The sequence below is a fragment of the Natrix helvetica genome, assembly GCF_964273705.1.
Source record: "Natrix helvetica genome assembly, chromosome: Z".
In the NCBI taxonomy this organism is placed as follows: domain Eukaryota; kingdom Metazoa; phylum Chordata; class Lepidosauria; order Squamata; family Natricidae; genus Natrix; species Natrix helvetica.
In genome coordinates, this window is record NC_138554.1 from 40,641,810 (window position 1) to 40,662,744 (window position 20,935).

At 38.4% G+C, this 20,935-nt stretch overlaps 1 protein-coding gene across 3 annotated transcripts; it reads left to right on the plus strand.

Moving 5' to 3' along the window:
• The first annotated feature begins 2,149 nt into the window (after nucleotides 1-2,149).
• SLC35B1 (solute carrier family 35 member B1) lies at nucleotides 2,150-20,519 on the plus strand. 3 transcript variants are annotated; one of them, XM_081971593.1, is made up of 9 exons: nucleotides 2,153-2,575; nucleotides 4,172-4,275; nucleotides 7,772-7,902; nucleotides 11,243-11,273; nucleotides 11,728-11,888; nucleotides 13,763-13,889; nucleotides 15,694-15,800; nucleotides 17,391-17,544; nucleotides 18,628-20,511. In XM_081971593.1, exons 1-9 carry the CDS (start codon nucleotides 2,349-2,351, stop codon nucleotides 18,678-18,680), a joined length of 1,095 nt encoding a protein of 364 aa, XP_081827719.1. In that variant the 5' UTR covers nucleotides 2,153-2,348; the 3' UTR covers nucleotides 18,681-20,511. The 3 variants fall into 3 exon arrangements, with proteins under 3 accessions (XP_081827718.1, XP_081827719.1, XP_081827717.1); XM_081971592.1 differs by lacking the exon at nucleotides 18,628-20,511 and having other exon boundaries at nucleotides 2,150-2,575; nucleotides 17,391-18,592; XM_081971591.1 differs by lacking the exon at nucleotides 17,391-17,544 and having other exon boundaries at nucleotides 2,206-2,575; nucleotides 18,628-20,519.
• The last annotated feature ends 416 nt before the right edge of the window (nucleotides 20,520-20,935 follow it).

The window sequence follows — 20,935 nt, forward strand, 5'->3', positions numbered from 1 at the left end:
GACGAGACCAGGGAGTGCGCCAAACCCTTGTCCTCCTCGCCATCCCTCAGGACTTCTAACCCTAACCCTCTGCGTTTCACCTGTGACGGTCTCCTGCAACCCTCTGCAGTGAAAACAGAGTTCCTCTAACCCTCTTGCCAGCTGGTAGAGGCACCGTGGACCGGTCCTTCGCTGTTTCCAGGGCAGCCCTGACGGCCAGACCTAAGCACCCCATGGGCCACATGCAGCCCGCAGGCCTTGAGTTGTACACTCCTGCTATAGAGGAAGGTGGAGTGGTTTGCAATATTTAAAAAAGGTTCCCAAAGGCAAACCTGGTCCCATTGAAACTGAAAGCAGAGCAAGAATCAATGGATCAGCACTTCACTGAACCGTGGTAAGACCTGGCTATGGTGGGGTCCTCTACATCCAGGACCCAATCAACTTTGATCTCGGATGTGGTTGCATTACTCCAGACAAGACTCAGTGCACAACCTGGGGGATTTCTTGAACTCACAGCTCTTAGTTTAGTTTAGTTTGTCATTGCACATGGTACAACAAAATTAAATGCTGTCTTCTGTGTACATTACAATTATAAAAATAAAAACACAAACATAGATCTTTTACATTCTATATAATTGAAATTGAAAACCCAATATTGCACTATACCATAGAATTCAATATGGTTATTGCCCTGGGATAGAAGCTATTTTTCAGCCTGCCTGTTCTTGTTTTTATTATCCTGTACCGTTGCCAGATGATAATAGTTCAAAAAAAAAAAGTGCCCAGGATGAGATGGAGAGGGCAACCAATGATCTTCTGGGCAATGATATTAACCCTCTGGAATGCTGTCCTATCTGTCAGATGCAGTAAGAATACTCTTAATGACGCAGAGGTAGGTCAACAGCAGTTTTTAATTCAGTTGTTTCCCGAGAAGTCTCAGGTAGTTTATTCTCTGCTGGGCCCTTTTAACCAGTGCTGCAATGTGAGTGCTCCAGGTAAGGTCCTCTTTACAGATAACATCCAGAAACTTAAAACTGGCCACTTGCTTCACTCAGTCTTCATTGATAAGCAAGGGCTGGATGTCTGATCTATTCCTTCTATAGTCCATTATAAGCTCTTCGGGCTTATTTGTGTTAAGGATCAAGTTATTGTCTCCACACAACGAAAGCAACCGTTACACCTCATCTTGATAGGCAGACTCATTCCCCCCCCGGGTTGTATCATCTGCAAATTTAGTAATCATATTACTAGCGTGAGTGGAAATGCAGTCATGCACATAAAGACTTGCTTGAAGATCAAGTGGCAGCCAGAGCTGTTGCTTGACTGTGTTGTACGCCAGTTACATACTTTTCTGGATAGGGAGATTCTCTGCTCAGTCACTCATGCCCTAGTCATTTCCCGTTTGGACTATTGCAATGCTTCTCTTGAAAAGGTATACATATGCTTCGGGATTGTACAGAATGTAGCCAAGTGAGATATATTGAATGCCCAGAGGTGGTACCAGTTTGGTTCTGGGTCCAATTCAACATATTGGTTGGACAGTTTTTGTCCCATTACCAGTCCGGCAAGTAAGGTGTGCTGCAGACCTCATCAGTCAAAATTCTTTAATTCTGCCATTGCCCCCCACCCTGCGCAACACTCTCCTTTATGGGGATGAGGCGTTGCCTGAAAGTTCACACAGCCGTGGGGTTGGCTGGAGTCCAAAGAGCCCTTTTCGACTTTTCAAATGATTTTTAATGGGCCATAATTATTCTTGCCTCCCTCTTAAAAAATTAATTTTGAAATTATATTTTTAAATTTTATTGTGTACCACCCACAGTTCCTCTTTGATGGAGATGGGCAGTTCAGTAAGTAAGTAAGTATAAAATAAAATAAAAAAATTAAATTAAAATAATAAAATAAAATAAACTGTAAGCAAATAAACTTTGCTACATAAGAAGCAATTTGCTAGAGGAACAAAGTGAATGCCCTTCAGGCAGCTTCGTTGCCATCTTTACTTCACCGTTCGGCCCCCCAACAACCGTTGCTCTCGGGAACGTCATTCCCACCCCTTCCCACCAGCAATGAAAACATGACACGAAGTTCGACTTGGCCGGGTAATCACGGCAGGCGCGTTTGATGACGTCTAAAACAGTCGCCCTGTTCCTTCTAAGCCCCTATATAAATTCGTGGCGCGTAGAGGTGCCTTTCCAGCACGAAAAAGCAAACGAACACATAGCACTGCATTGGAAAAAGAAAAAAAGGGATGCCGAAATCCTTTTTTCGTCCGGCAGTTTCTCTTCAGCAGGGTTAGGCTAGTCAGGCAGCGTGCTAGATACCTCCGCGTGGAGTTGGAAAGGTCCTTTTTAGTACACGGCGCAGCCGCCTCTATGAGGCCCTCTTTTCCGCCACCGTCGTTGCCGGTGCGGGATGAGTGCGTGGAGCTATCATCATTGAGAGTATCTGGACCTGAGACTACTGCGCTGTCGGTCATGGGGGCGACCGGGGGATCAGGAGGCGGAGGGGCTTGGTTTTTCTCCGAGCGGCTACGATTGCCTGTCTGCTGCCTGGGTGTCTTCGTGTGTTACTTCTGGTACGGGGTCCTGCAAGAGACAATGTAAGTCACTTGAGGAGAACGCTTTTTTGCAGGGCTGGCAGAGATGCTTTTGGTTGGCGGAGACTTCACTGGATCCTCTTCCTTCCTTCCCAATTGCTGTCGTTCCTAATAGATATTGTTCCTTTGATCACTCCGTCTAAGCTCCTTATCTGCTTAACAAAACACTTGGGTTATTGTAACCCAGATAACGACATGCACGTTCCCCATTCCTCTTTCGAAATCTCCTATCGTTCTTTCTGACAGTCTCTGCTTCAATTTACCAAGATCATATTGTTAAATGTGCTATATCCGGACTGTAAAAAAAAACAGACTATCCACATAGCCGCAGAATTTACGGTAACCCAGATATGATCTATTGAATCAATGGATCCTGTCTAATTAAATCTATAGTAAAAGTTTAACAGTTGTGCATCAGGTAGACATCCCATAGATGAGTATGATTTACTATTGCTTTTGGATGGATAGTGGACAAAAACATAATTATACAGACTGTTTCTGTTTTATGGTTATTAAAAGCATATACATTTTCCTACAAAGTGGAATTTGGCAGTATATGTGTATTAATGCCTCACTGAGATTTTAAGCTATTAGAGTTTATAGATGACCAGTTCAAACTAAGGAAGGAGTTTTGGCTTGGTAACGTATCTTTCGGAGATTAGTGCAGTATTTTATAGCGAAGCACCTTCCAGTCAATTGTTTCTTTAAAAATAGACCCCTAATTTTGTAACATTTGTTTATTATTTCTGTATTACATGCAGAGATTTAATTGATCAGTAAAATGATTAAGGTTAATGGTTTAAAATAAATACAGAATTATATGTAATCTGTAATATAGCCTTAAGAAATAGTTCTTGCTGTACTTATTTAGGAATAACAATTGAACATAGTCATACTTCACATAGAATTTCACTGTGCTAATAAAAAGTAATTCTAAGTATGTTTGTGTTCAGTGAACGTAATTCCATTTTTTCATATTGGGTTTACCTCAAGTCATTATTATTTTTAGAATTATTTACTTTAAAAATATAAAAAAGCAAGTTACAATTTCATGCTATAAAAATAAGTGGTTTTCAAGTTGCTCTGAAAAATGTGAGTTATAATAAGTACTTTGATTTTTCTAGTTAATTTTTAGGAGGTTGGAGATTTTATATTACTCTTCCAATATATGATTCTCTCTCTGATCTTAAATCATTTCTTTTTATTTCCTCCTCCACCTTAAACAGATGATATATGATCTTTCTTATATCTGTCAATATATTTCTTTTGTTAGCAAGCTGCTATCAAGTAGTCCTACTGGGAAGATCTCATCAATATAATAAAAGCAATAACTTGCATATTCTTGTGAAAGGACAAAGGTTGTCCAACAAGGGCATTTGCTTAGTGCTGAGTTTCCTTTTAGTGAATGTAACTTCCAGAGAAAAGATTGTACATAATTGCCTTTGACTCATTGGTGGAACCTGGGGATGGGGGTAAGCAGGCAAATGTTCTCTGAGTCTCGCAAATTTTAAATCCATACATAAAAGTAGTGTAGATGCCTTGATATGTATGGCATCTTTGGCAACTGATTCTTCCTCCTATGTGTTTTCCCCCCTACAGTACAAGAGGCAAATATGGGGAAGGAGCAAAGCAGGAGAAATTCAGATATGCTCTGTCTTTAGTCTTTATTCAGTGTGTGATGAATGCCATTTTCGCTAAGCTAAGTAAGTACATTAAAAAAATAAATCAGCAAATGATCAGTTTTGCATTCTCTTGATTCTGGAATCTGCTATAAGACTCCAAATCCAAACACCATTTGTGTGTGTGTGTGTGTACCCAATGTACTATAACTAGTGAAATCTATAGGGAGGGCAGAAACAAGATGGTGGGCAGAAGTTACATCATACCATTTTTGGTATTTTTTTGAGAACCATGCTCCTCCCCACTAGAGGACACTGCTGGCTGTGATTTGATTTACCTGGCTATTTCAAATCCATGCATAAACTTCAATCTCTCTTTTCTGCTGCTTATTGTGGCAGGAGTCATTGTTCTGTGGTGGTGGTTCTTAGAGAGAGAAGAATAGGACAACCATGCTAAGGAATTAATTTATTTCCCTTCCCTCCCTTCCATTCCACATTAAAAAAAGACCCTCCTCTCTAGCTATATCTATTGAAGTCCATTGATTAGCATAATGGATGGGTAAATATAGAGAAGCATGCTGTTGCTTATATGTTTTTAAAGAAAAGCTACATTAAAGACAGCTATATTTTTTCTTTTTCTATGTTTTGTTAAAATGTATGAAAAATAATTTATGTGCTAAGTCTCTTATATTTCCCATTGCAATGAAAGCAGCACATTATATTTGGACAGAAGAAGAAAATAAAGTTATTTTCTCCTTAATTACAACATATTGCCCGTTCCTTTACATTCTTCATCGCAATCCTCTCAAATATATTTTTGTAAATTCCTTTACTTTTTATTGTCCTCCTACTGCTGCAGGCAAAATGGCAATAGAAAATAACAATTTGCAGAGACATGTGCATATTGGAACACGTGTATATCCTTGGAAAAGAAAAAGACAGATGGGGAATTAGAGATTTGTGTAGACATCTCTCGTATCTTACTCTTGGCATTTTCTTAAGTGTCCCAACTCTTCTTATCAAAATTGCATTAATATGTTTACGCAGGGTTATTGAATTAACCAATTTTGTGAATCTCCATGATACATAGCACTGAAAAGTAACCACAATAAATAAATGTGATTGCCTTCTTTGTGTTTAAACATAGCCACAGGTAAGAGGCATCGTCCTTTTTAATTTCCCCCCTATTACTTAATTGTAGTTGGAGATTAGGTAAAACTAAGTATTCTATATACATATTACAATTAGAGGTATGCTAATCATTTTGAGTTGAACTGCTTTCTACCCAATGTAATTGTCTGACTATACTGTAAATGTTCTGCTATTGTTTTTTGCTTAACCTTACAGGATGTTCTGAGCCTAAAACAACAAACTCAGGACAGCTGTACAGCACGTAATTCAGGTAGTCCTCAATTTATGGCCATTCATTTAATGACCACTGAAAGATGCTGAAAAAGTGCCTTATGACTGGTTCTTGCATTTATGACCGTCATAGCATCCTTGTATGGCGAAAAACCAATTTGGGCCCTTGGCAACTGGCATCTCTTTACAATAGTTGCAGTGTTCACAGTCATGTGATCATTTTCTTAGCCAGCCTCCTAGAAGTAAAGTCAAAAGGCAAAATTGGATTTGCTTAACAGTTACAGTGATTCGCTTAAAAACCATGTGAAAATAGTCATAAAATTGGGTGTAACTCCTTTAATGAGTTGCACCACTTAGCAACTGAAGCTCCAGTCTAAATTGTGATCATAGGACGAGGAATGTCTATAGGTCTGAAGAGCACCCACTTTTTCTTTCATTTTTTACTGGCTGCTCCTAACATCAAACTTATTTACATCTTTTGGAAAGAAAGCATTAAAGAATACTAGGAGGGGGGGGGGAATCACATACAATACAAGTAGTCTTCGAGTTACAATCATGATGGAGTCTGCCCATTATAGTTGAAAGTTGTAACAGCCTTTAAATGAACCATTTCACTTAATAAACTCCCATCCCTGCTTTCCCTGATGCAATTGTTAAATGAACAAGCAGGTCATTAGGTGGAACATGGGATTCTTGGGTGAGTACTTGAGATCCTGGGAGACCTACTTCAGGCACAACCCAAACTGCTTCAGACCTCCCAAGGCTTCCCCCACACCCCAAGATATCACATGCCCCACTTCCCACCCGTGGGAATTCCCACAGCTGCTTGGCCATCCCACTCTCCTTTCCCCTGTTAGAATCACATACCTTTGCAGACCTCCAAAGTTCAGGAGGTTGGGCTAGGGAAGGGGGGATAGGCCATTCTGTTGCTGGGCCAAATGTCACAATCCATGTGGCAGTCTTTTTCTGAGTGCAGCCATAAACTGCTTTGAACCAGCAACCTATGCAGCCGAGCAATGAAGCAGTTTGTGGCTGCACAGCCTGATCATGGAAAAACCAGCTTGGAAAATGACAACCACTTATAGAAAAAAAAGCTCCCTTAAATGGAGAGGTCTGTTTTGCTCTGCCTGCATTAGTGAGCTCTTTGGGATCCAAACCTTAATTCACCAGTAAAGACAACTGGCTCCCCTTCCTGACTAGCACTGTGTTAGATAGTGTACAATGGGGAGGGGAAGCGGCTTTCTTTGCCAGTGAATGAAGGTTTGGCTCCCAAACAACTCAGTAACGCCATTGTAGCAAAATGGTCATTCCTGTATATTGAGAGCTTAAGTTTTTCTTTGGAAAACGAAAGTCTCTGTTGCTTGAATCCCACAAGCAACTGTCATTTTCCAAGCCAATGCTTCTACAATCACGCCATGCACCAGCACAGGTTGCAGTGTCAAAGTGGTTTATAGCTGCACACAGAAAAAGACAGCCATGTGGCCCAGCAGCGGAGCAGCCTGCCATTCTTCCCTACCCTGACTACCCTCAGCTCTGGAGATCTTTGAAAGGTGAGTGATTGGTGACCAAAGTGGGGGGGAGGACTATGTGGAATCTAGTGGGGTAGCAAAGCAGGCCTTTGCTTGGCGGGGCAGGATGGGTAGTGGAGGTGACTAGACCAATGGAGGCATCCTGGAGAGTCTTTCAAGTCAGTCATACGGCAAATGACTGTGATGGTGCTGTAGCATAACAGTGTTAACCTTTGAGGGGTCTATTGTAATTTTTCATGGTCTTAAGTGATTGGTCGTAAGTTGAGGATTATCTGTATTCTCTTTGGCTAAAAAAATTCTTGCCAGGAAAAGATTTAAATTTAATTTTAGTTTTATTTCATTTTTATTTGAATGAATGCTAGATTGTTGCTAACCTGGCAAACAACATAAAAGTACTTTATAGCCAGATCATCTTCTTACCCACCCACCCCCACTCCCTTTCTTGGGAGGAGGTCTTGAAAACAGAGTTCTTAGGGCTCTGAGCTTGATTGTTTGCTTGCAGGTGTTTCATTACCCAAAGATATTCTTATCAATTTCATTGGCTAATGAAACATCTTCGAACAATGCCAAGAGCTCTACTGCTCAGCATTGAGCTGTAAATATTCTCCCTTGGAAGGAAGGAAATTGTTTTACCTTTTGCTGTCCCAAAATTAAACATATTTGTGTTTAATGTAAACTTTTCCTACCAGTGATCCAGTTTTTTGATGCTGTCAAGGTGGACCGGACTCGGAATTGGCTCTACGCAGCTTGTTCTCTCTCATATCTAGGAGCAATGGTGTCCAGCAACTCAGCACTTCAGTTTGTCAACTACCCAACTCAGGTGAAAAAGAGCAAAGAGTAAAAAAGAGCAGAGAGTAGGTGCGGGTGCTTGATGGCTGGTGGGAGATTAGATAGAAAATGGGATATCTCTTCCTTTTCGCTAATGAAGAGCTTGACATCTTATTTTACTTAAAATCATATAATAGTGTAGAAAAGAGCCAGATAATTAATTCCCACATTGCTTATATTAATGGCATTATATTGCCATGGTTATTCAGAATTTGTTGTATTGGGAGGAGAACTAAGAAATTCTAGGCTTGATTTCAGTATTTTCAGATTACAATTTTGTCAAGGCTCAAAGAGATTACTTCAACAGAATTTTACATTCCCTCAAAGCATTTTGCTAAACAAAAAAAATATCTGATTTTTTAAGACTAAGGGGTTGATTTACTTACCTAGCTATAGGATATGCAGGCTACTCCAGTCCCCCAAATCTGAGTGGTATAGAATTCCTTAATATATAACTGTTATTTACTGTGGTACCTCAGTACTCATTATTAATTAGTTCCGGAGGTGCGATTCATACTAAACAACCACAACTTATTTAACTACAAGTATCAAACAAACCATGTAACTAACACATCAACTTTTGTTTTGGCTGGAAAGGGTAATGAGTCATGGAGCAGACACCGACCAGTTCCAACTTGTGTGTCAAGCATCAAACAAACAACGAGTGCTAGGACTAAATTTTCGTGTCAAAATGCATTGAGTACCAAATTTGATGAATTTCAAAACAGTCAAATATTGAGATATGATTGTAGTCAGTTTAAAACAGCAACAACTACTAGAAGCATTCTTATAGAACAGGGGGAAAATATTATTTTAATTACACTAATAAAAGTAAATAAAAAGTAAACTCAGAAAAAGCAAAAGAAATAGAAAAAAAAGTACACAGAAAGAAGGGATTGATGATAACTGGGTAATGAAATATCTTCAAACAATTTAGCTCACGAGAGCACCAAGGATTCCAAAGAAAAATAAAGAGAAAGCATATATTAAAGAAAAAGAAATATATAAAGAAATGACTTTCAATCTTCCAATATTCATCACAAGTAAAAACTAATGTGATAACACTCACCCTCTATAGATATCTTCTTTCTTTAACCCATCACTAATCAATAGAAAAACCCTGAAATCATCAACTTTTCAATCCTGGTGTCAGAAAAAGTCTATAAAGAGTTACCACAGCTTTATAAAAAGATGTTTTAGTTTACCTAACAATCTTGATTTTTAATTCATTCAAATGTCAGAATTAGGTGTCTGTAATTTTTCTTTTTTCCATGGCAGAGACTTCTAGCTTTACCAAACCTTTTTTTAAATCCAGGGGGGAAAAATCATTATCCAGGTCATTGTCTTGTTTGCCATTTGTATTTTTATTTTTAAATTTTTATCTAGCTTCTTTTCTATATCCAATAAAAAAAACCTTAATAGGGGGATTCTCTCGGTTTATGAAGTATAATTTCACTCTCACTGCCTCCTCTCTTGTAATCTATTTTATTTTGTATTTCCACTTTGATTTTCAAAACTTTAATCCGCTTCTTTTGTGTATCCAATAAAAAGTCGTCCTCAGGATATTTCTCTTGGCTTGTCATTTTTAATTCTACTTTAACTGTCTCCTCTTATTTTATAACCCATACTTTAAAAAAAAATATCTAGCATTTCTGATTAAGGTATTTCTGCAGTACTTCAGGTATTTCTTTTGGATATGGTCTATCCATAAAACTAGACATCATTGTTTTTCTGATGTTGTAGCTACTAATGTTTGGCCCCGCTTGAAAATCTCTTGAAATATTTCTCTTTTTTTTGTAAAAAGTTTTTTATTTTTCCTTTCAAATTGATTCTTAAATATACATTCTTATAATTGTTACTTAACATATGCCAATTCATATCATTTTTCCACCTGTATATTTACATTTTGATATTTTCATATTTCCCCTCCCCTCTTGAAATATTTTTAATGTTATTTTTGAGTTTTGTGTCATTTTGTAAATCCTCATACTAACCCAAAATAAAAAAATCGTACACTTTTTTTTGTTTTCTGCATGGTTATCTTTAATTACATTTAGTATTCAGTTCCTGAAATAAAGTCTCAAGTTTCTGTTTTGACTTAAGATAGACAAAAACATTTGAATTCTCACAAATTATATAATTATTTCCAAAATATTATCCTATTACGCTGTTGTTAGATGGACAGCCAATACATTTTATAAATAAATAAAATAAATAAATCCTATAATAAAAGCTGTTCCAAAGCACCTGGACTTTTAATTTATTTATAGTCTTCTTAAATCAAAACCTTGCCTTTTTTTCCATTTATTTTTGATTATATTTTCATCTTGAGTGGCTCCAAAAAGCTTGCTGGTTCATTGGTATTTCCATGATCCTTGTCTCCACTCAGTCAGAGATGTGTTTCACCATACCCATCCCCTGGGAGCCCAAAAATAAAACACTACTAAAAAGATGTATGTTGCTTTGCTTTGGAGCTCCCATTAGCCATTTCTTGCAGTCCTGGTTGAAGGTCTTATCAAGCTGAGCAGTTCTGCTGCCAGTGGAATATCCTACGGTTGTTCATGAGAGGCTGTCAGTGGGACCCTGTAGGAGTGCACAATGGTCTCCTGGGCCAGATTGCTCCCTTGTGTATCTGGAGGGAATCTCCAAGGACAGAAGATTATAGGACAAATGAAGGACCTTTCGCCCATTCTCACTCCCCAGCATGATTTGTTTTATTGAAGAGAATGTTTACGCTCCTTTGCTGAACTCCAATAAATAACATTTTGAATATTGTTAAAGGAACCAGGCGTCGATGTATGAACATGTTTTTCAACTCTTCAACTCAGTAGTTCATCAAGTACATTTGTATATATATTTTGTATTATCTGCCTTAAAAATATGTGTTACATGTAGAAGGGCCAGTTCCAGATAGTGGTAGAGTTGTTCACTTACTATGACCTCAAGACCAACAGAACACACACTGCCTATAGGAGCTGAAGTTTGAGAAAAAGAGTGGCAAAATGTGATTCTTTGTATAAAAGAGAAAACTGAATAGAAAGTAAAGAGGTAGCAAAGAAAGGGGGAAAATAGGAAAAAATAGCTGTGGGAGTGAAGAGCTTCAGAAGGAACTACCACAGCTTTAAAATAAACATAGAATGTAATGGCTTTATAAAGAAAAGAGGAAATATTCAGCTTATAAAAGTGTGTGGCTTCTACTTAGAAAATAACGAATTTCTGCACCGAAAGCAGCTAGTTCCCCCACCCCCTGAGTTATTCACAGTCTTCAAGTGCCAGAGATTTAGGTGATTATAGCCAAGTGAATCTCTTTCTTTCTTTTTTAACTTTCATAGGTCCTTGGAAAGTCCTGTAAACCCATCCCAGGTATGCAATCCCTGATCCTATACTGAAAACCATGCGTGCCAGGGAACCTTTGAGATACATTGCCCACATCAATTGAACCTGATTATTTAATGTAACTTCATTGGCTTCTAAACTTGAAGTTCCATAATAGTTTAAGCTGGTATTTGAGGAAGGGGGAAGAGTAGGAAAAATGGGAAAATGGAAAGCAATGGCTGTTGATACTACGTGGCTAGTAGGGTTGGATCACTTCATGTTCAGATCTGAAAATATCAGCTATTTATCTGAGTGAGGTGAGATAGAGTAGCAGCTTTAGGTTCAGGATTGAAGACTCCACAGAATTCTTAAGAATGACCTGTGGGAAATTATTCATATGATTGCAATTTGCAAAATAATATGCAGTGGTCATTAGTTAATTAAATTTCTTATCAGGACTATTGAGAGTATGCTTTTTCCAACATTTCTTTTCCTTTTCTAGTCATGCTCCTGGGGGTGACAGTGCTGAAGAAGAAATATCCATTGTCCAAATATTTATGCGTCTTACTGATTGTCACAGGTGTGGCCCTGTTTATGTACAAGCCAAAAAATGTAGGAAGTGTTGGGGATGAGCATGTTTTCGGTTATGGGGAACTCCTGCTGGTAAGTTCTAAATTCTTAAAAAGCAAAACAAAAGAAAAACTATTAGAAAAATTGCCAGATGCTAAATTATAGTTTGTAGAGAAGTGGGAGGTATGCCTCTCAAGGATATAATCTTTAGTTACCTTGGCACCTGACATTTTTATTTGCATGTTTCATTAAGCTGCCAGGGACTTACTGAACTGTAAATATTTCTTTAAAATATTTTATTGCATGGAACAATTAATCAAGCTTCCATCCTACTAACAAAATAAGAGTTAATAAGTAATGTATGACTTAACATCTACCAAAAAAGAGGGCAGGGGCCTGGAGAAAGTTAAAAGAAAGTCTGGGAATGAGTTCTGTAGCAACTAAAAAAAAAATCCAAACCCCAACCCAAAATGCTTCCCCCCCCCCTTTTTTTTAAAAAGGTAATTCAAATCCTTGCTGTGAGTCAGGTCCTTTTTTGCCTTTCCAATATTGCATATATTTATTTAATGTTATTTACAGGAGTTATATGGCTGCCTATTTCATATAATAATTCTAGTCGGCTAACAACAGCTCATAAAAATAGATACCCACCCCAGGCGCCAGACTAAACAGCCTCCCAGCTCAATCAGCATCCTACTTCAATGCTTGGGGAAAAGGCAAATTTTTGGTCCTTTGGAAGGCTAAAAACATAGGGAGGATTGATAGTGATTCTTTTGGCCATCTCCCAAGTAATAAAAATCCAGTTATTGATGTGTTTAATAAATTTAAGCTTCTGTGGGTGTAGCCAAGCAAAATATACACTTCTTTATCTAGCAATATCAATATTCCATTAAGTTGTTAATGTTTAAAAGTGCACAACTCAATGGACTCAAAGCAACATGGCCTTACTGAATGCAGGTCATGTCAAACTAATCTGATTGACGTTTTAACCATGTCACAAATGTTTTGGATGAAAGTAATGCTGTGGATGTAGCCTATCTGGATTTTAGCAAAGCATTTGATACAGTTCCATATAATGAACTCATTAAAAAGTTGTATCGATTAGGGATTAACCATTGGGTGGTCCAGTGGATAGGAAGTTAGCTCAGGAATAGATCCCATTGTCTGATTGATAATGGAGCAATATCTGAACACAGACCAGTCATAGGTAGGTAATTTTGCCAAAAGGCTCAGTAATAGGTCCTGTTCTGTTTGCTATGTTGGTTGGTGATATAATAATAGAAGGATTGCTAGGTAAGGTTTGTCTTTTTGCCGATGATGCAAAAGTGTGTAATAGAGTTGATGTTCAGCGGGTATTTATAACATGGAAAATGATTTGGCATTGCTGGAAAATTGGTAAAAAATGCAGTTTAATGTTTCTAAATGTATGATATCTACCTTTAAACTTTTTCTGCCATCAGTTTTCTGTTTCTAATATTAATTTGTTTGCTTCTAAAGATTAGACATCCACAATGAGTTTAACGGGGAAAAAAGGAAAGGAAGAAAAAGGAAAAGAATGACTGTTGATATTAGGTGACTAGTAGGATGTGATTGGTTCATGTGCAAATTTGCAAACATCAGGCTTTGTCCAAGTTTGTATTTCCAACAGTCAGGAAAAGACGACCAATAGAATTATTTATTTTCCTGAAAGCAATCCCTACTAAAACTTAAATGTAAATTTACCATCAAAATTTTCCAGCAAGATGAATTTTTAAGAATGACAACATTCCATCCTTACATGTCAGTTAAGGGGCAAAGCTAAACTGAACAGAACTCAGTTAATAGAATTTGCAAATGCTATTAATATCTGAACCCAAAGGACAGTATTTCCACATTCCTGTGAGGTTGCAGGGGTGTATATTGTTCAAAGCAGTAGTATTTTTCTTCATCAACATTAGACTGTGATTCTCTTCCCTTCATCATTTTAGTTGCTGTCTTTGACTCTGGATGGTTTAACTGGGGTGTCTCAAGACCATATGAGAGCTTACTACCAGACTGGTTCCAATCATATGATGTTAAATGTTAATCTATGGTCCACTTTGGTCCTGGGTGCTGGTAAGAATATTATTTTGATTCAGCAGAAGAAAAATATCGCTGATTTGAATTCAGTAATTTTGCAGAAGAAAAATGGGAAGCTATGCATATGTTACTCTTTGTGTGTGTGTGCATGCGCACATGCACGCATAAGGAATCAAATCAAGTACAATACTTTAGAGACTTGTGGAATCCTTGTGTTGTAAAGCTTGGAGCATCAGTTGCCTAATTGGTAGACAGTATCTCCTATCTTCATATATAATGTTTTATGGTACTGTATGTTCACCTAATTAAAGTTGTTTCTACACATAGATTGCTGTTAATTGGATTAGGGTAAATATTGCCTTGTATAATACTCAATTATTCAGGAAGCTTGTTTAAAATAACATCATAGTGAAAGCTACCCTAGTAGAACTTGCATGTGCCCTTATTTTGCTTTAATATCACAATTCATACCTCACCCAGTCTTGTCTTCTTTCAGAAATGTCATAGCTCTTCTCCAGAAGGGCAAGCAGTGGTGCTTTGTTGCTCCTGGCAACCCCCTCTCTCCTAAAAGCTGTTCCTGGCCAGTTTGGGGTATGTGGGAATCCCAGTGCAGGTTGGCAGTAACTCTTTGTTCCTCCATTTGGTGTCTCCCTTGCTCCAGGAATATAGACATGGTTCTGATTTCCTTTGACTGCAAAGAGTTAAGCCATACCCTTTATTTTTGTGTGCGATGGTTAGATCCTCTCCAGAGAGACTACCTTAGGAGAAAAGATTGGATAATTAATGAAAAGGAGCAGCCCTTGCAGCCAAAGTAATTTGGAGAGCAATTGTTCCCCTCTTTTCAATCAACTGGCATTTACAGAAATAGTGTGGAGTGCAATTCAGCAGAAGCTGTAAAAAGGGTTTGTGTGCTTATTGGCTGGTCCTCTTTATGTTAAAGTGTCCAGGAAGCAAGGTACCAGTCAGCTTCTGAATTGACTAAAAGATGCAGAAATAATGCCCCAGTGCCTCCTGACCTGGGCGGGGATCTGCGAGAAGTGTGCACAGTTGAATGTAAGGTCCAATCTGTCCGGTTCTGTAAAAGCAAACTTTTCTAGCATCAGATTATTGATCTCTTCCATTTTCTGAGAACATCCTTGATAAAATCCTCCCTCTCTTACTATCTTCAAAATTTGTGAGCTGCAGCTCCCATCATCCCTGGCCATATGCATATTGGCTGGCTATAAATGATTAAGAGCATCTGGTCACCCCATCCAGAAGACTTCAGATTCCCCATTTCTCCAGGAAATCTGTTTTAGAGAAAAAAGGGTCTTTCTTTTCTTTTTACTGCACAAGCTGTATTGGTCACCAGTTGGCTTCCAGGAATTTCCAAGATGCTGATTGCATATTTAAGGCCCTGTAGGGTTTTTAGCAAGGTCATCTGCATTCGCCCTCTCCCAAACTGATCTTCCTAACCAATCGGCTCAAATAGGGTCAGCTCTCTCCAAGTCCCATCTATTTGAGAATGGCTTTTGACAACTCCTAGGAAATAGGCATTTTTCTATCACTTCCCCTGAGAAAATCAGGTCTACCAGTTCCATCCTGTGTTTCAGGACAGCAGTCAAGAGTTGACTTTTCCTATCTAGCCCAGGAGGAAGCCATGTTGCGAACGCTGGGATGTATTAGTGAATCTGTCCCTTGCAAGGTTGCATTACCCTGAATCTCACTACTTGTGTCGAACATGTTCAGTTAAAAAGAATATGGTTTGGGAGCCAAATAGGACTGGTCACCAGATGGTCAAGGCACAGGGAGAGGTTTTATTATTCTGTTCTATTTTCTCATGATACTTTCTTTTTCCTAGGTATTTTCTTTACAGGTGAGCTTTGGGAATTCTTGAGTTTCACTGAGCGTTATCCTACCATCATCTATAATATCCTTCTCTTTGGCCTAACCAGTGCTTTAGGTCAGGTAAGCAACTAGTTTTTTCTGTTAAGCCAATGTGGTGCTTTAAGTGTCAACATTATGCTGTACCATGAATGTAAATGCGGTATGTGCTATGTAGTACAAGGAAGTTGTATGCTATGTAGTTACAGGGAAGATGTTACCAGCTATTTCTCAAGTACAGGTAATCCTCACATTATGACCACAATTGAGCCCCAAATTTCTTTTGTGAACTTTGTCCCATTTTACGACCTCTCTTGCTGTGGTTGTTAAGTGAATCTGGCTCCCCCATTGACTTTGCTTGTCAGAAGATCGTCAAAGGGATCACATGACCCTGGGACTCTGCAAACCGTTATAAATATGAATCATTTGCCAAACATTTCAATTTCGTTCATGTGATATGGAAATGCTGCACCAGTTGTAAGTGTGAAAAACAGTCATAAATCATTTTTTTCAGTGCTGTTGTAACTTCACTAAACAAATTGTTATAAGTCGAGGACTACCTGTATGTTGACCGCTCCCCTTTCATGGCTTATTTGTAAGATTATATCAGAGAAGAATACTTCATTCATCCCTTCCAAAAATATCTCTCTCTTCCTCATAAGATTTTCTTATGTGTAATACATTTTGGTGTATTCAAACTGGTCACATTAAATCAGGAATATTGGTTTAACAAAACACTGCAACTAAATTACATGGTGCGTATGCAAGTTGTCCAACCTTAAAGTGGATAAGGAGGATGATTTTTTTTTACTTGTTATCTGAATGCAGGATAATTATGTAAGCCAAAACAATCCAGAATCATCTGCTTTAACCCAGAGTTTATTATTGGCTCACAAATTTTAGATGGCTTTGGATGACTTTAGTTACTGCTTTGGTTATGTCCCCAAATTCTCCTTTTCATGTTTGGCTAATTTTTTTTACACAAAATTAAAAGCATTCTAATTCACAGAATCATTTAAAGTGATATATGAAATAAAGGCATGATTAAAGCAAGCCTTCCAAAAATACCAGAGGCTATTTATTATTTGAAACAATTTTTAAAGTTCCAATCACATAATAAATTTCCTACTGTGGTGCTGTTACCATTATAAATTTCACCTCAGTCTCTTTGCTTGAAATGGATTTTCTTTGTTTTTTATCTTCTTCCTTCTATGCTGTTTCCAAGGTTGCACGTTTTTGTTGCATTACCAGTTCAGAAGATTTAAAGTACTGCTTTCCTTCTGTCTTTCGCCTTTGCCCGAAAAAGGGAAATGGCCCTGCTTTTGTTTTCCTTTATATTTGTTGAGGACAATACAAAGGACATTGCTTTTGAAAAGGATTATTAAACCTTCTGCCTCATTGCTGTGATTTAAGGGACAAAGGTGTGTGTGTGTGGGGGGGGGGAGGTGTGTTACTTTATATTCCAAGATTGTCTGCAATTTTTCTTTTCAAAAAGTCCCATAATTATAAGTTGTCTTGTGCAAGCTCAATACAAAAAAAAAAAAAAGATAACCTATGGTAAACTGTTGGAGGGAAGATGTCTCTACAGAGGAGCTACAAGATCAAAGTGATACAAGACATTTCTGAACAAGCCTGCATGTTTCCCTCCTCCCCCCCTTTTTTTAATTATTGCAGACTTTCATTTTCATGACTGTGGTCTATTTTGGGCCTCTGACCTGCTCTATTGTCACCACGACTCGCAAGTTCTTCACTATTTTGGCTTCAGTCATTCTATTTGCCAATCCTATCAGTAATTTACAGTGGATGGGCACCACCCTGGTATTCCTTGGTAAGAGTCCAGCTTCTTTTGTCTTTATTCTTTGGGAAATGTCAGCCTTAGTTCCAGAGTATGATTTCCTGCAGAATAGAAACCTGGTTAGCTGTTTCACTGGACTTCTTGCTTCTCTAAGCAAGTGTAGGGGTTTTATTAGTTTTACTTAACTTAAATCTATTTATAGGGTCCTTAGCAGCCTACAATGACGTACACTTTTTCCTATATGACATTCTTTCCTCAAACTGTAGTTCACCAAATCTAGTCTCCACTGGTTCAATTACAGTGAAGATTAGGCAAAACCCATTTAATATGCTGGAAAAGTTTGGTGATAAAAAAAAGCAGAAAGAATTTGCTGATGCTCAAATGCTTGAAGAGTTGAAAATAGTATTTCTATGTGAGACACCATGACCAAAGACAAGACTTTTCCTTGCTTAAGTACAGGTGTTAGGAGTACCTGATAATGGGCTGATGCAATTAGATACTTTGCAGCTGTGGACCTCAGTTCTCAGAATTCTTGATAATGATTATTTTGACTGAAGAATTCTGGGGATTGAAATCTAAACATCTGGAGAGTGCCTAGGTTGGGAAAATCTGAACTAAAGTTGCTGATAGTCAAAGTATTGCAATTTTTAAACTAAATATTTTCCCAACTTGTTTTAACCTAATTCTGTTTTGCTTCTTTTGCACCTTCAATTTGTTTTAAGATACATTATACTGTTTGGTTGTGTTTTGCTTGTTATCACATATCTCATTTTCACCATAACAATACTTTTAGTGGTTGTGCCAGGGTTCAGCAATTATTCTGTCTTAGCTCAGCAGATTTAAAATCTGCTTCATACTGTACTCCCACAGATAATTACTTGTACAGAGAACTATTAAGTGAGATGCTTTTAAAACTACATCATCATTTCTGGGACATTCTTGTAAACTGAAAATCTGCTTCTAAGCTGCTAGGGTAGCTTGATATGTTCCAAAATTATCCCAAGTTAGAAGCCTTGTTCAGCCATCCTCTTTTACTCAAAGTCATCCCCGACCCAACACTTTGCCCTGTAGCGTCATTTCCAACCACAGTTAATGTTCCTATTTGTTTTTCTGCAGGACTTGGCCTAGATGCCAAATTTGGGAAAACATCGAAGAAAACTTCACACTAAGAAGATTTTTGTGTTTCTCTTGAAAACTTTTAAGCATAAGGAATTATTAACTTATTGTCTTATTTCCCATAACTGGGAATTTGGCTCAGGATGAATGCTTGGGGAAAGGGGACAGCATAGGAATGGGATTGTTTTTATTCAAAATGTGTTTAATTTTTTTTTTATGGCAGCTTTATTTTACTAAAAATCAAAGAAGTAGCTTTTCCATTTCTACTGAGGAATCAAAACTGTAGTTAATGGATGGCAAAAAAAAATCTTGGTGAAATAGGACAAATGCTTTATGTGAAATAAAAGGAGGGACGAGAGAAAAACCTTATATGTTTATGTTTTAAAATTTACTTTCCATCTCTTGTGCCTCGGTGAGGTGGAAAGAAGAGTGTTATGGTATTTAGGTTTTTCTAATTTATACAATAGTTGTATACTGCCTATCTTAGAGACTCAGAGCAGTTTAACAGTACAGTAACCATAAATATCCATCATAGGATAAAACAGTCATCACAGACCAATCGATGTTCTTTTTCTGTATTTACATCAAATTTTTGACCCCCAGAATGAAGCCACTTTCTTGGCTTTGTCATTGGCCAAATCTAAGTCATTATTTTCTGACTGCCAGCAATTTGACTGTTCGAGTCTCACTGGCTCAATGTTGACTCAGCCTCCCATCCTTCCGAGGTCGGTAAAATGAGACCCAGATTGTTGGGGGTAATATGCAGACTCTGTAAACCGCTTAAAGAGGCTGTAAAGCACTGTGAAGTGGTATATAAGTCAATATTGCTATTATTAGTACATGTTTCTGGTAGTAACTGACATACTAGCAGATGGGCTGAGGTGCTCTTTGTCTCTTCATTTACACAACTTGTTGGTATCCACTAAGAGCCTGCACTTGACTATATGGGTCCAATCAAACCAATAAAAACCCTACATACATACTATAATACAAAATTTAATCAGATAAATTAAAAATAAGCATTGTGAGTCTTCTAACAAGAGGTGTTCTACATAGGTTTGGTAGCATAGCTTATGATAGAGCACTGAAACTACTTCATGGAGAAGCACTGTCCCTCCAGAATACAGTGGAGGTAGCTATCCAATATTACATTCTCACACAATGCTACCTTGGTAATTTAAAAACTTGTATATAGAACAATCAATCCACCATGGCTTTGTAAATCGTAATAGATTAATTCTTATATCACACTAAGCGAAAAGCAAATAAATAATGTTATGCTTTAGCACAGGGGTGTCAAACTCAATTTCACTGAGGGCTGCATCAGGGCTGTGGTTGACCTCAGGGGACTGGGTAGGCGTGACTGACTAGGTGGGCATGTCCAGCTTGAAGTCACTCCCCCAACTGCTGGCATGTTTCCTTTTCACATTGGGTATACCGGGCCAAAACCATGCTGGCCCAATCTTTTCTCTTCGCACTGGGTAGACCGGCACAAAGCTACACGGGCTTGATCTCTCTACTTCACACTGGGTAGACAAGGACGGCCCTGTGGGCTGGATCCAACCATATCGGCTGCATCCGCCCTACGGGCCTTGAATTTGACACCCCTGGTTTAGCAATTATTTTGGTAGGTTTGGTGGAGTTTTCTTCTTATATGAACATGCTCAGCTTCATCTGGCTTATTTGAATCTGAAGGGGATAGAGCAGGCGGGGTTCCTGCCAGTTCTAACCACTTTTATAGAAGAGGTTCCACAAATCTACAGTGCCGTTTAGAACCGGTTCCAGCTCCCTCCCCCTGCCCATCCGCACATCATCAAGATGAAGAACGAGAGGAGGAATTCTGGGAGCTGAAGTCCACAAGTCTTAAAGCTGTCAAGTTTGAACACCCCTGGGTTTTTTTTTTCTAAAGGGTTAGAGGTGCAAAGGTCTTGTAACTTGACAGCTTTAAGACTTGCGTACTTCAAATGCCAGAGTTCTTGAGCCAACATGACTGGAGGAGGAATTCTGGGAGTTGAAGTCCACAAGTCTTAAAGCTGTCAAGTTTGAATACCCCTGGGTTTTTTTTCTAAAGGGTTAGAGGTGCAAAGGTCTTGTAACTTGACAGCTTTAAGACTTGCATACTTCAAATGCCAGAGTTCTTGAGCCAACATGACTGGAGGAAGAATTCTGGGAGTTGAAGTCCACAAGTCTTAAAGCTGTCAAGTTTGAACACCCCTGGGTTTTTTTTTTCTAAAGGGTTAGAGGTGCAAGGGTCTTGTAACTTGACAGCTTTAAGACTTGCGTGCTTTAAATGCCAGAGTTCCTGAGC

Bases quoted from the DNA above. Each gene is read 5' to 3' on its own strand.
- SLC35B1 (XM_081971592.1), top strand. From the start codon at position 2,349: ATGAGGCCCTCTTTTCCGCCACCGTCGTTGCCGGTGCGGGATGAGTGC. The intron at 2,576-4,171 runs GTAAGTCACTTG...TCCCCCCTACAG, and splicing joins GGGGTCCTGCAAGAGACAAT to TACAAGAGGCAAATATGGGG. The intron at 11,889-13,762 runs GTAAGTTCTAAA...TCATCATTTTAG, and splicing joins GTTATGGGGAACTCCTGCTG to TTGCTGTCTTTGACTCTGGA.